Below are 14,282 nucleotides of genomic sequence, written 5' to 3' on the forward strand. Positions count from 1 at the left end.
TTCGTCCCTTTAAAAGCCCTGTCAAGGGCGCCGCTACAGTAGCAAAGTGGGGAACAAACATCATGTAATAGCCCACCATTCCCAGGAATGACTATTTGTCTAGTGGTGACAGGTCGGGGCCAATTCTGTATCGCCTCTATTTTATTCACTTGGGGTTTGATGACTCCGCGTCCAATGACATACCCCAGGTATTTAGTCTCTTCTAACCCTATTGCACATTTTTTGGGGTTAGCAGTTAGGCCAACTTTCCAAAGGGAGTCCATTACAGCCTGCACTTTGGGTAGGCGACTTTCCCAGTCAGTACTGTGGATGACAATATCGTCCAGGTAAGCCGAAGCGTACCGACGAAGCACAATGTCCATTAGTCAATGAAAAGTGGCGGGGGCACCATGCAGACCAAAGGGTAAAATCTTATATTGATATAGCCCCTCAGGTGTGATGAAGGCAGTTTTCTCTTTGGCAGCCTCCGTTAAGGGCACCTGCCAGTACCCTTTTGTGAGGTCCAAAACAGAAAAATACCGGGTTTGTCCTAACCTCTCGATGAGCTCATCCACCCGGGGCATGGGATACGCATCGAATTTGGAAACCTCTTTAAGTTTTGGAAAATCGTTACAAAACCGCAACATCCCGTCCGGCTTGGGTATCAATACTATAGGACTGGCCCACTCACTTTTTGACTCCTCAATGACGTCTAGCTGCAACAATAGCTGCACCTCCTCCAATATGGCTTGTTGCTGAGCCTCGGGTACCCGGTATGGTTTTAATCTGACTTTTGCCTGAGGCTCAGTGAGAATGTCATGCTGAATTATAGAAGTGCGTCCAGAGAGGTCTGAGAACAAATCCGTGTTCCGACTAACAAACTCCCTGGCCTCCTGAGTCTGTTTAGAGGAGAGGCTGTCAGCAATTTTTACTGTGGCAGCCGCCTCTCTTGCATCAGACAGAGGGGCCGGTACCTCTTCTCCTAGAAAACCTGGCCGCGGGCTGTCTTCTGTACAGGTTTCCCTATCTTTTCACGGTTTGAGTAAATTCACATGGTAAACCTGCTCCGGCTTTCGCCGCCCTGGCTGGTGTACCTTGTAGTTTACATCTCCAATTTTCTAGAGTACCTCGTAGGGCGGGCCCCTGCCACCTAGCCAGGAACTTACTGTCCACGGTCGGCACCAGAACCAAAACCCAATCAGCCGGGTTAAAGATCTGGACTTGAGCCTGCTGATTATAGACCCGACTCTGGGCTCGCTGAGCTGCCTCCATATGCTCCCTAACAAGAGGCAACACTTTCTCGATCCGATCTTGCATCTGGGTGACGTACTCAATGACACTATTATGTGGAGTGGGTTGTTGTTCCCACGCCTCTTTGGCCACGTCCTAGAGACTGCAAAGGTGTCTGCTATATAGCAGTTCGAAGGGCGAGAACCCAGTAGAGGCCTGAGTACCTCTCGCACTGCGAACATGAGATAGGGCAGAAGGAGGTCCCATTCCTTCCCATCTTTAGACACTACCTTTTTCAACATATTTTTTAATGTTTGGTTAAACCGTTTTACCAGACCGTCCATTTGCGGATGGTAAACGGACGTCCGTAGTTGTGTTATGTGCAGCAACTTACAGAGTTCCCTCATCACCTTGGACATAAAAAGGGGTCTCTTGCTCGGTCAGAGCCTCTTTAGGTACTCCTACTCGGGAAAACATCTCCATTAATTCCTTAGCTATGAGTTTGGCTGAGGTATGTCGCAGTGGCACCGCCTCCGGGTACCGAGTGGTGTAGTCTACAATGACTAACATGTGTTGATGCCCTCTAGCGGACTTCGGTACTGGGCCTATGAGGTCCATAGCTATTGGGTCAAACGGTACTTCGACAATCGGGAGAGATATTAGGGGACTACGGAAATGTGGCTGGGGGCTAGTTATCTGGCAGGTCGGGCAAGACTTACAAAACTCTTCCACTTCTTCGGTTCTGCTGGCCCAGCATATTTACTGTAGAATACGATCCTGAGTTTTCTGCAGCCCCAGGTTGACCCCCGAGAACGTGTTGGTGGGCTAAATCTAACACAAGCTTGCAAAAAGCCTTGGGGACCACCAACTGTTCAATAGGCTTACCCCGTAGTTGGTTTACCCGATACAACATATCCTGATGAACCACAAAACGGGGAAACACTGACTCTGCCCCAGGTTGTTGTGGTTTACCATCTACTATTAACACATTTTCCCAGGCCCGGGATAAAGTTGGATCCCAACGTTGGGCAGTACCAAAATTATCCCCGGAGACCTTGAGGTCATGGGGTAGCTTTTCCCTTATGCCACTTTCTCGTACATTGCCAGGTAGGTTTCGATGTCGTCTGCGGGCTTCATCTTAGGAATTGCGGCACGGACTGCTTTCCGGGCATCGTGGACGCTTGGGGTTTCTCCTGCTGTCTGCAAAGCCATCACGTGTTGTAGCAGCAACTGGTTGGTCTCTCGCTGCTGCAGATTAGCCTCCATGAGGGCCTTCACAACAGCATCCATTTTGCCGTGGGGCACTGGTTGTAATACAGCTGGTTTAATGTATGACATACAACCGTGCCTGGAAAATGCAGAAACCGAGAATATCGGCGTTCACGCCAGCCTCACTGCTCTTGCACGCATCCTCCACCAATTGTGGGGTTTTTCTCTGGTAGATAGGGTAAGCGGGCGCAGTACAGAGGCAAAATACAAGTTCTTAACTCAAAACGTCAGTGTTTATTCACACTTTGCAGTCTTGGTGTTAATTCACACACAATGGAAAGTTCATGGGCCTATTGGGCAGACTAGATGGGCCAAATGGTTCTTATCTGCCGACACATTCTATGTTTCTATGTCACCTTGCTGGCTGTTCTGCCTCCAGTAGTCCACAGCAGGCTTTAGGCATGCGGCTCTCAGCCCTCCAGCACGGCACAAAGCCTCAGATCCCAAAAACAGAGACATCTCTGCTGAGCCCAGCTGCCTATTTAAGGACAGCCAGGTGCTGCCAAAACCCAGACCGGCACTTAAACGCCGGTCCAGTATTTGACCTCACCTGGCTGAAAACCAGCCCACCAGCCACACATACTGGGAGGAAAATACCTGCCTTGTATATACACACACACACACACACACACACACACCCATTGTTAACACAAAGATGGCAACTCCTGATCAAAAAGTGTAATCATAATGAAGTAATTATGATTTAGCCCCCTGAGCCTCAGTACAAATACTCTAATTATGTAGTCGAGATACAGTCAGCTGAATTTCCACAGGGAAACCAATCCCAGGAGGTAAGAACTAACTGACTGAATAGTAGAGGAGAAGATGTCAACACTGTATAGTGGGAAATACATGCCGACACAGGGCTAGGCATAGAACCTCATGTACAGCAACAACAGTGACACTGCAAGCCTTCTTTTAAGAGACAATCTGTCGCCAGGATAAACTGCTATAAGGTGGGCATCAAAAGCGGGCCATAAACATTAAATCTACGTCTGCTGAACCCACCAATTTCGGCAGAAGCAGTTGACCACATAATGTGTTTGGTATCCTCTTGGCTCTTCCTCGATGACAGAAGTCAGGGGAAAGAAAGGTTGGGTATGTTGGTTTTAAGTGCCATACCTCTGTCAGGCCATCTTCCTTCTCATAATTGACTACATAGGCATGCTCAGTTCGGGAGAGATAGCTGTGGGCATAATACCTCATGGCTATTGCCAGCTTAACAGTTTTTGCTAATGTGATTCTAGCCATCTGTTGTGTCCCACTAATAGAACCCCCCCCCCCCAAAAAAAGCACTCGCCGGGATATGCTATGACATTACGAGCAGCGCCAAACCAACCTCTGGGTGCACTGCAGTTATGAAGAACAAGGGGACAGAGGTGCTTACGGCTTTTACATAGGAACAGCAAGACACCTGCATTCATACAAAGCGGGTGGACTCTAGTGCTGCTGTCCCCGGAACAACAGTCAGTGGGTCACATAAATAATGCTGCAGTCCCATCAACCATGGGAGACCTAGAATTCGTACCCCGACTGAACAGTAACTGATGGCATACATATACTAGCACCTTATCATTTGCATATTTTCAAAATCTGCTCAATTCTGTGAATCCAAGACACCATCCACATCAGTATGCTTCAGTACCTACAGATACCTATTCAAATAAATTAAAACGGAGATATGAATGTAACTTACAGATTTTTAGATTCGTAATTCGTATGAACACTCACTCCTGGGCTATCCCACCCCTCGGCCCATGAAAAAGGGACTTGGATCTTAACAGATGAGGAAGAGGTGTGCAAAAATGAGCTACTATGACCAAGTTCATCTTCTCTGAAGGAGGATTTACGGGGCACTTTTGGGAATGCTCGTTCCTGTAAAGCTCGTTCCCACCAATCTGCCCATCTAAATTTGACGCTGATCACCCGATGAACGAGTGAAACGCTCATTCATTGGGTGATCCTGACTTTTGTGCAGGCACATCAATTGTTGTTTCTGGGCAGCAGATTGTGCGGTCCAAACAGCGATCTCCTGCCCAAAAACAATGATTCTGTATGAGGACGAGCAATCGTAATTGCAATTCTTCGTCCTCATACAGTGAGATGGCTGCATGTAAAAATGCGCAGCTTCCTTCACTGAACGAGCAGCCGACTGTCAGGAAGGACCACTTTCTTCTCAACAATCGGCTGCAACATTGGGCAGTGTAAAACCGCCTTAAGGATGGTATTACGCTGCCCAATTTTCAAGCAGTGCGAGTGCTGATGTATGATAATCATCCATTGGCGCTCGTTTGCACCAGCCTGATTACACAGGCCAATGCAAACGCTGAATGAGTGGGGTACGATTGCTACCACAGATGTTTCTTCCTCATTCTCTTCTATAGATGATAGATAGCACATCCCCGATTACAGAGAAGATGTGCTAACAAGAATCTGCATCTTTTATCTTGATGAAAGATATCCATCAGCCGATGGACAAGTACTCGTATTCCATATATCTGGCCAGAATGTGTTCAGTGTAATAGGGCCTTAAAGGGGCTATCCGCATTTTAGTATTGATGACCGATCCTCAGGATAATTCATCAATAGAGCTGAGCAAAGCGAGCTTCGGATGCTTAATCTGAAGTCGCTTCGTTCAAAACTTTGGAATACTACTGTACGGAGATTAGTCTCCGTACAGTATTACAATGTATAGGCTCCGATGAGCCTTAGTTAGTTATTCACGAAGTCGCGTGTGACTTCGTTGAATAACTTCGGGACTTGAATAACTTTAAACTTGAAACCGAACTTGGCTTCGGTTCCGAGGTACTAGTCGGCTCATCGGAGCCCATACATTCTAATACTGTACGGAGACTAATCTCCGTACAGTATTATTCTGAAATTCTGAAGAAGCGACTACGGATTCAGCATTCAAAGCTCGCTTGGCTCAACTCTAGTTATCAATATCTGATCAGTGGAGGTCCAACTCCCGGCACCCCCACTGATTAGCTGTTTGAAGAGAAATCCCTGCCCTGTTTACCTGCTCGCCGCAGCAATTGCAGTGGTGGGCAGGTGTAATTACAAGTATGGCGTCCCCATTCACTTCTGTGGGACAGATCCGTTCTATTCACTTCAACAGACAGAGCTGTCCCACAAGGGGGCGCCATACTTGTAATTACACTGCTCACCACTGCAATAGCTGCAGCAAGCAGGTAAACAGAGCAGAGAAGGCATCGCTCGCATAGCAGCTGATCAGCGGGAGTGCCAGGAGTCGGAACCCCAATCTGATACTGATATTGAGGATAAGTCATCAATAGTAATACGGCTGGTTTGATTGGTCCATGTGTGTCCACTCAGCTGAAGGGAAGTATCGGATATCAAACACTTACCTTTTCACCATAGATGGATTGTACAGATAGATCTTCATGAATTGCCTTTCTTTTTCATGGTATCCGTAGAAGGGGCTACATAAAATAAAAAAAAAGGCACTGTTAGGATAGGTCAGATTGTTAAATCCTGAAGAACCACATTAAGGCCTTGTTTGCTTTAGCTATAAATAAACAGTCACTCAACCTAACACCTGCAGTGCCATATTCCACTAGGCGCTGGCACCATGACAGCTAGCTGCATCAACAGGGGCAGCCTGCAATCTGCTTGCTTCTAAGGCTCCATTCACACGTCCGTAGTGCATTGCGGATCCGCAACACACCCGCCCGGCACCCCTATAGAAATGCCTATTCTTGTCCGCAGCTGCGGACAAGAATAGGACATGTTCTATCTTTTGCGGAGCTGCGGACCTGAAGATCGGGGCCGCGCTCCGCAAATGCGGATGCTGACAGCACACTGTGTGCTGTCCGCATCCATTCCATCCCCATAGAAAATGAATGGGTCCGCACCCGTTCCGCAAAATTGCGGAACGAATGCGGACCCATTTGCGGACGTGTGAATGGAGCCTAAAAGTGAAACTGCCTGACCACTGCAGCCACAGGAAATGATGTCCTATTACTGACGATGAAAAGCAGGATATCCAATTGGCAGTCAACATGACACATTTTGGGTGCTGCAAACCCAGCCGCAACATTACTGTAATTTAACACATTCACTTTCTGTTCAAACATATGCACTTAAGATAAAAATAATAGTACGTCAGCGCTGTTCATTGTGATTAGTCATTACTATGTATAAAGCGAGACCCAGTGGCGTATCCCACTGAAACCATTTTTCAAAACCACTAGTTTCACTCTAGCGTTCGGGAGATCCGGCAGCTGTTCCCTGCTGGACAGTCTGAACGCACGTGTGTGAAACTAGCCTAAGGAATGTAGACCACGTACAATGTTCTGTGCGGACAAAGTGATTGGGGTGCTGGGTCCATGTAGTGTGACTGTCATTCAACCAATCTGCCACACAGAAAGCTATTCTAGGCAGCTATGCAGCTTGTGGACCATGCTTTGAGAACATCATAATTACTGCAGCAAACTGTATTAACACATAAATCAGTATACGTATGCTGCCAAATAGTTCTTCCCACAATGTGCTAGTCTGACACTATAAACCACAGTTTCTCAACCTGTTGTACACTAAGGGGTACATGACATATCTAAAAATCTGTGTGGTGAGCTTCCGAACTTCCTCCCTCCTCTGTTCTACTCTTGCAGGCTGACTCCAGTAGGCTCTGTGCATGCTTGCTTTGAGAGCCTTCATCTGGGGTTCAGGCAATTTTGACAGCAAGAACATCACAATCTGCATCAAAATTCTTGCTGTCAAAAATGCTGGATCCCCAACAGATGCTCATTAAAGTCAACGGGGGTCACCAATGTATACAAGTAATGACTCTGTTAAGACCAAAGCATCTTCCATGTAGTTTTGCAGGATAACGATGCCTTTTATCAAGGTCAACGATGGTTTCAACTATGGAGGCACTGCTGCCAGCTTCTTCTATTATGTTGTCATTGTTGTATGCCGATTCTGTTATGGGGGCACTGTGGAGAGCTGGATCTTTTATTTTTTAAACGGGGGCACAGTTGAAAGCTAGCTTTTGCAATGGGGGCATCATTGGAAGCTAGCTCTGGTTATGGGGGCAGTGATAAACACTAGCTTTTGTTATGGGGGCACTGTTGAATACTGGAAATTGCCATTCGGATGGTAGGTACTCTAATAGCCAACTGTCTGCTGTGAGCAGGACTTGGAATGCATGTTCTTTCAGTCTTTGGAAGTAAACAAGCGTGTTTTCATCCACAACTGGTGACAATGACTAGAGATAAGAGTTCAGCACATCATATTTGTTTGCAATCTACTCCTATTCCCTTAATTTTTCCCTGTTAGGCAACTCTGTAAACCAAACATTTAAATGTCTACAAGCCAAAGTTTCCCTGTAATTTCATAGAGAACACTCTATCCTGATAGAACGAGGGCAGTACTCGCTCCCATATGCTTAGCAGATGTAGGCTGCTCCGGCATAAGGCCGTTTCCTCAAAGATCAATCATCATGTAACCATGACATAGCATACACAAACGCACCGTAGCATATATACTGATGAAGCTGTACACTCCAAAGTGATAAGAAATAATGAATTTGTAGTACATCATGTCTACACATATGACTGTATACTCACACTCCAGAAACCAGGGTGATCTTGAACACATGCTGAACGTTGGCGGACGGATTGGCTAAGGCCACATTAAGAGCCCGGTCAATGCTGAAGGCCACCTGCCTGAGATAGCGTTCTGGATCCTTCTGGCCATACCCATCATATGGCACATACAGGTAGGGAAAGATACCATGAAGATGCAGGCATGTCTTCTGACCTAAAAAAAATACAATATGAAATCTACTTAATCTGGTCAGTTATTACTCTGGCATGCATAATGCATTGTAAAACTGTAAACCACGTAAAAATATCATCAGCTAACTATACAACATCGAGGTTTGCCCTGGGCATTACATCCCACCAATTCTGACAGGAATCGAAAAATGATCCAAAATCCGATCCTTTGTTTCCTATTTCACTTTTTAGAACAGCATTCACACATGCCTCCCAAAGTCTGGGTTAATAGCTTCTGACCAAATGACTGTTGGGACTTTATTAGACAGAGAAGAGAACAAGGGAAAAAAATCTCAAAACTCTTCTGGAATCCACTGGCAGTGACAATGGATTGCCTATAGCTGGTAAAGATGGAGCCTAAAGTACCTGGTTCATGACCATAGGACAAGAGGGCATTGCTCTAGCAGAACCCCGAACTTAAATAATTAATCCTTAAAAAATAATATATTATAATATATATTGAAAATAATTAATCTTTTTTTTTTATCTAGACTACTGTGTTTGGACAGTCTGTATTTTCATTCACACACACTAACATTGTACCAGTATGACAATTAAAGGGGTTGTGCGAATCCCCTACTCACAGGATCGGGGATAACTGATTGGTGGGGGTCTGATCACTGGGACCCTCACTGATCCTGAGAACAGGGGTCTCATTTACCCCCCCCCACCCAATCTGCGACCTGCTGCTCCATTCATTCTCTATAGGACTGCCGGAAATAGCCGAGTATATGGATGAAGTCCATATGACGTCCCTGTTGAATTAGTCTTTTTTAGCAGACCCAATGACTTCAATGTGTCCATGGTCCACATTTCTAAGCCAAGAACAGGAGATGTTCTATTGTTTGTGCAAAGCGGATGCAATACTGACGTCATCCATATTTTGCGGACAGCAAAATACATGCGGTCACGTGTATGAGGCCTAAGAGAATGAATGGAGTAGCATGCTCGACCTGCTGCTCCATCAGATCGGGGGGGGGGGAAGGGGGATGAGACCGCTGCTCTTGGTATCGGTGGGGGTCCCAGTGATCGGACCTCTACCAATCAGTTAGTTATAAGTAGTTAACTTCAAATCTTGGTACAACCCCTTTAATTAAATCTGTATATCCTCAATAATTTGCCGTGGAAGGCTCTGGTGACATCTGCATTGTAGGACCCAGTGGAAGCCTCCGTAGCGGATTTATCAAAAAATGTTAGGTGCCATCATTTAACGGATCTGTCACTGCTGCCAATTTTCTTGTTTTACTCTATGGCAAATATGAATGCAGAAGTGAACACAGCCTGATTTGTATGAAAGCCTAAATCCTTTGCAGTTCTTTAGCACATACATAAATATAGTCCGTCAAATTATTTTGAGTGCCATTTTTCTTGAATCTTTGGGCAAGCACTGTGGTCTGCAAGCTCTGTAATTATTTTGACGTCCGCTGTGGGGGTCAAGCCATTTGTAAAAAGCCACTCAATAGAAGGGAAAAAATGCTATTTTTTCTAAGTACATATCCCCAGCAAAATATGAAGAATTAACATGTAAGACGAGATGTACAGTGTGAAGGCGTGACGGCAGCCACAATCAGTTTTTTATTTCCTATTACTGAATAGAAATTTGCCATCTTGCCAGAAAAGAAACAAAGAAAAATCAGCAGCAGTTCTGCCATTAGCAGCAGGCTTCTACACATCCCCCACCTATTTGCTTAATACTGCTATTTCATTGCTAATGTTCAGACCCTTCACCCCCCTGCCCACCACACTGAGATATTTACAGTTACCAATATGCATAGGTAAAGACATGAGGTAAATGGCCACAATCCTAAATTATTCTCTATATGTGCAGTAACTACCGTAATTAAATCGACTGTGGTAAGAAGCAAACTGGAAGAATATCATTGTGTCATATAGGTCGTCCCCAAATGGTAAATTGGTCTGATCACTGCTTGTCATCACCATACGCCGCCATGATTCAAGTGAACGGGAACAAGGCTGTAATACTCAGGATGACGGTTCTGAAAAATAGGATGTTCTTACCCACAAGCAACGCAGCCCCTTCACACAGATGATCGGTGGGAGCGCTCAGTCAAGCATATGTATGTAGTGAAAGAGGGAGGGGAAAGCCGCTGCCAGACACCTTTTATCTCCTCGAGAACAAAAGGATCAGGCAGCTGAAATCCAACTTCCACAGTCCTTATCTCACCCAAAATCGGTCATCGGGGCAGGGTTGGTTGGCCATAAAAACAGATAGTCAGCTGAATCCTCCGAAATCAGTGGGTTTGCCCAACATGTATATGGCCAGCTTAAGTCTTGCCATTGAAACGTGGAATTTCCTCTCGATGTAAAGAGGTATCTTCCAAGGAAGAGAAGCATCTCGCTAGCACCACCTCTATATTCCCTTGTCAAATCCCTTGTTGGAAAGTCAAATTTTTACTTATTGGGAACCACTACAGAGAGATGGTTTTCTTTCTTGGGAAATCCCTCTTTGCGTATTAGTTTCTCATGGAGCATTGCAAATAAGTCTCCAGACCATGGAGAACCTCCAATAAGTCTCCATACAGGAATGATCTCTTAAAGGAGATTCAGCCACCTGCCTAAGTACATTCAAGGCATCACCCCCAAGCAGCCAGAATGCTACTCCATACTGACGAAGGGAAACACCCTGAAACAGCTAACTATGGATGGATATCTGGCTTGGCTATATTCCCTTGTCAAATCCAAGGCTTTTTTTGGAAACTTGGATTTTTACTCATAAGGAGCAACATCCAATAGGTGGCACTAGTGAGATGGTTCTCTTCCTTGGGAGATACCTCTCTGCAAATTTGTTTCCTGCCAGCAAGTCTCCATACAGGATTGGTCACTCTAAAGAAATTCAGCACTCTGACCTCTCTAGAAGTAAAAGAAGACGTTGCCTAGACTCACAGCCTAGCAGTTTGGTGGAATTTTGATCCGCACCGCTCCAAGTTTTTTTGGAGTATGAAACGCAAGTTTATTTCTAAAGTTTGAACATTCTGTAGACACTTGCCAATTCCACAAGTGACTCTGGGTGTATAGGTCAAAATTCTATCCAATCCCTACATGCTCTTGAAAGCTATGTGGAGCATAAACTGTGAGCCACATCTGGATCTCTGATCAAATGTCTACTCCTGGGATGGCAGAAACATTCCACATTTCAACACCGCATTAAACCAAGAAGCACCTACAAAAATGCATACATAGAAGCAGAATTTTTACACTGTGAATTCTGCTCCCCTGAAATGCAAAGGGCAAATCCGTGGTAAAATCTGCACATCTGTGGAAATCGGTGGCGGTAAAAAGTCTGCAGCAAAAATGTAGTATTATATGGCGGCCATTCAGTCCGTCAAAAAGGAAGGTGAGGGTACAGAATAGTTGTTCACTCTGGCTCACAAAGGGACTCACAAAGTAGTCACTCCCTCTATGATGCCCTAACGGGGCATATGGACCTGTGTTCATGAGACAACCTCTTTAAACACTTGCTCCCACATGACTTAAATCGACAACATTGTATAGTAGCAGCAAAGTGGATGAGATTTTTTTTTAAAAATGTCCTACATGTGGTGCAAAGAGTGTCCGTCCTGGAAACCACACAAAACTTGACATGTGGTGCAGATGTGAAATCAGTAGCATGTCAATTTATGTTCTGGGCATCTGCAGTGGATTGGAATCGGTTTGAATCAGGAAATTGCCTCTCAATCTTGTGGCTGGTGGGTGCGTATTAGGGTTGTACCAGGTTTCGAAGCATCGATACCCAATCGATACTTTCAGACCCGGATCGATACGATACCGGGTCTTAATACTTACCAATACTAGGCTGCGCAGCCTAATATCAGTTAAAGAACATGGCACGAACCGCTCTCAGTCCCTCCCTGCCAACTGTGACGCGGGGAAATAGCAGGGAGGAGCAGGGGAGGGGCTGTGGCCACTGCGCCACCAATAAATGTAAAACACATGAATTCAAGTATAGGCAGCGGGTGCCGGCAGCGGTATCACATACCCGGCCTCAATAACAGGGCCTGCGATTCGTGGCAATTAACCCCTCAGGTGTGGCACCTGAGGGGTTAATTGCCACGGTTTGCATACCCTGTTATTGAGGTCGGGTGCCGAGTATGTGATACCGCTGCCAGCACCCGCTGCCTTCTATACTTGAATTAATGTATTAATTACATTCATTGGTGGCGCAGTGGCCACAGGCGCACCACCCCCCCCCCCCCCCCATTGTTATAGTCCTTGGTGGCAGTGGCCACAGGGTCCCCTCCCCTCCTCTTCATTGGTGGCAGTGGCAGTTCCAATCGGAGCCCCAGCAGTGTAATCACGGGGCTCCGATTGGTTACCATGGCAGCCAGGGCACTACTGAAGACTGCCATGGTAATCTCCCTGCTGCTGTGGACAATGTGAAGTCCTATTCACCCTAATAGAGCTCTATTACGGTGAATACGACAAGGGTTATAGCCCCTAAGGGGGCTAATAGTAATAAAAAAAAAACACTGAAATACTAAAAGTTTAAATTGCCCCCTTTCCCAATTTTACATATAAAATTTACAAACAATAAAAAATAAACATATTACATATCACCACGCCAGAAAAAGTGTGAACTATTAAAATATTTAAAAAATATTTCCTATGCGGTGAACGCAGTAACAGAAAAAATTTAAATAAATCAAAACCGCGCAATTCACCATTTTTAGTCACCTAGCACCCCCAAAAAATAGGATAGGACTGTTCTTTCATGGGCCGGACATTCCACCAAATATGGAATGCACACAGCTTTTTTGGTGTTTTAATTTTATTCGCGTGGTATCGAATGTTATCAAGTATCGCAATACTTTTTTATGGTATCGAAATCGAATCAAAATTTTGGTATAGTGATAACCCTAGTGCATATATAGATAGAGATATATATATATATATATATATATATATATATATATAGAGATATATATATATATATATATATTTTCAAGAAAAATGGCGACACTGGCTATGTTCAGAAAAAATTGGGTGCACGTTCCAGGGGAATCGACTTCTTACCCCAACCAATGGATCCAGAAAATGGACGGCACTCCAGCTAGATGAAAATAAGTGATTCCTTTATTCAACCATTTTGCACCGTATGGTTGAATAAAGGAATCACTTATTTTCATCTAGCCGGAGTGCCGTCCATTTTCTGGATCTATATCTATATATATAATATATATATACACACACACACACACACAGTATATATGCATACATACACATACCATTGACTAAACATCATTGTAAAAGACAAATTCTTCTAGTTACAACATATGCATTTCTCCTGTAAGAATGGACAAAACCAAGAAAGCATAAAAAATAACCAAGAGCCTAAGGGATTGTTATTGCTGCGTCAATAGCGTAAAAATATATCTACAATTGTCTGGTACAGCTATGTTACCACAAGAGATGTCATGTTAATTGCTGCGTCTAGACATTTTCTCTAAAGACCAAAGAAAAGAAAAGAATAAAAGCACTGGTATACTTAATAATAAAATATACACTGCTACAATGTGTTAAAGAGGACGTGTCACCACGAAAAGCAGTGAGATCTGCAGATAGGATGATATAGAGCAGGAGGAGCTGAGCAGATTGATATACAGAGATTGCTGTCACTGTATATGGGGAGGTGTTATCAATGAATTATAGTATTCTGTGTGTAAGTGTGTATACAAAGCTGTCAGTCACCGATAGTTGTACACGGGGAGGAGATATCAGTGGTTGATAGCATTTTCTCTGTAAGTGTGTATACATACATAGCTGTCAGTCACTGTTAGTTATACACAGGGCAGGTGTTATCAGTGACTGACAGCATTCTCTGTGTAAGTGTGTATACATAGCTGTTGGTCACTGATAGCTGTACACAGGGGAGGTGTTATCAGTTATAGCAGGCATGCTCAACCTGCGGCCCTCCAGCTGTTGCAAAACTAGAACTCCCAGCATGCCTGAACAGCCTACAGCTATCAGCTTACAGCAGGGCACTGT

At 44.8% G+C, this 14,282-nt stretch overlaps 1 protein-coding gene across 1 annotated transcript in view; it reads right to left on the reverse strand.

The window, feature by feature from the left end:
• REV3L (REV3 like, DNA directed polymerase zeta catalytic subunit) overlaps nt 1-14,282 on the reverse strand; it is a 209,996-nt gene that overhangs the window by 108,809 nt on the left and 86,905 nt on the right. Inside the window, exons 2-3 of the mRNA XM_040428881.1 lie at nt 8,070-8,262; nt 5,847-5,921 (exon numbers count right to left, since the gene is read on the reverse strand). Coding sequence (XP_040284815.1) covers nt 5,847-5,921; nt 8,070-8,262 — 268 coding nt within the window. The remainder of the gene's footprint in view (nt 1-5,846; nt 5,922-8,069; nt 8,263-14,282) is intronic.

This window comes from Bufo bufo, chromosome 4, assembly GCF_905171765.1.
Source record: "Bufo bufo chromosome 4, aBufBuf1.1, whole genome shotgun sequence".
NCBI classification, from domain to species: domain Eukaryota; kingdom Metazoa; phylum Chordata; class Amphibia; order Anura; family Bufonidae; genus Bufo; species Bufo bufo.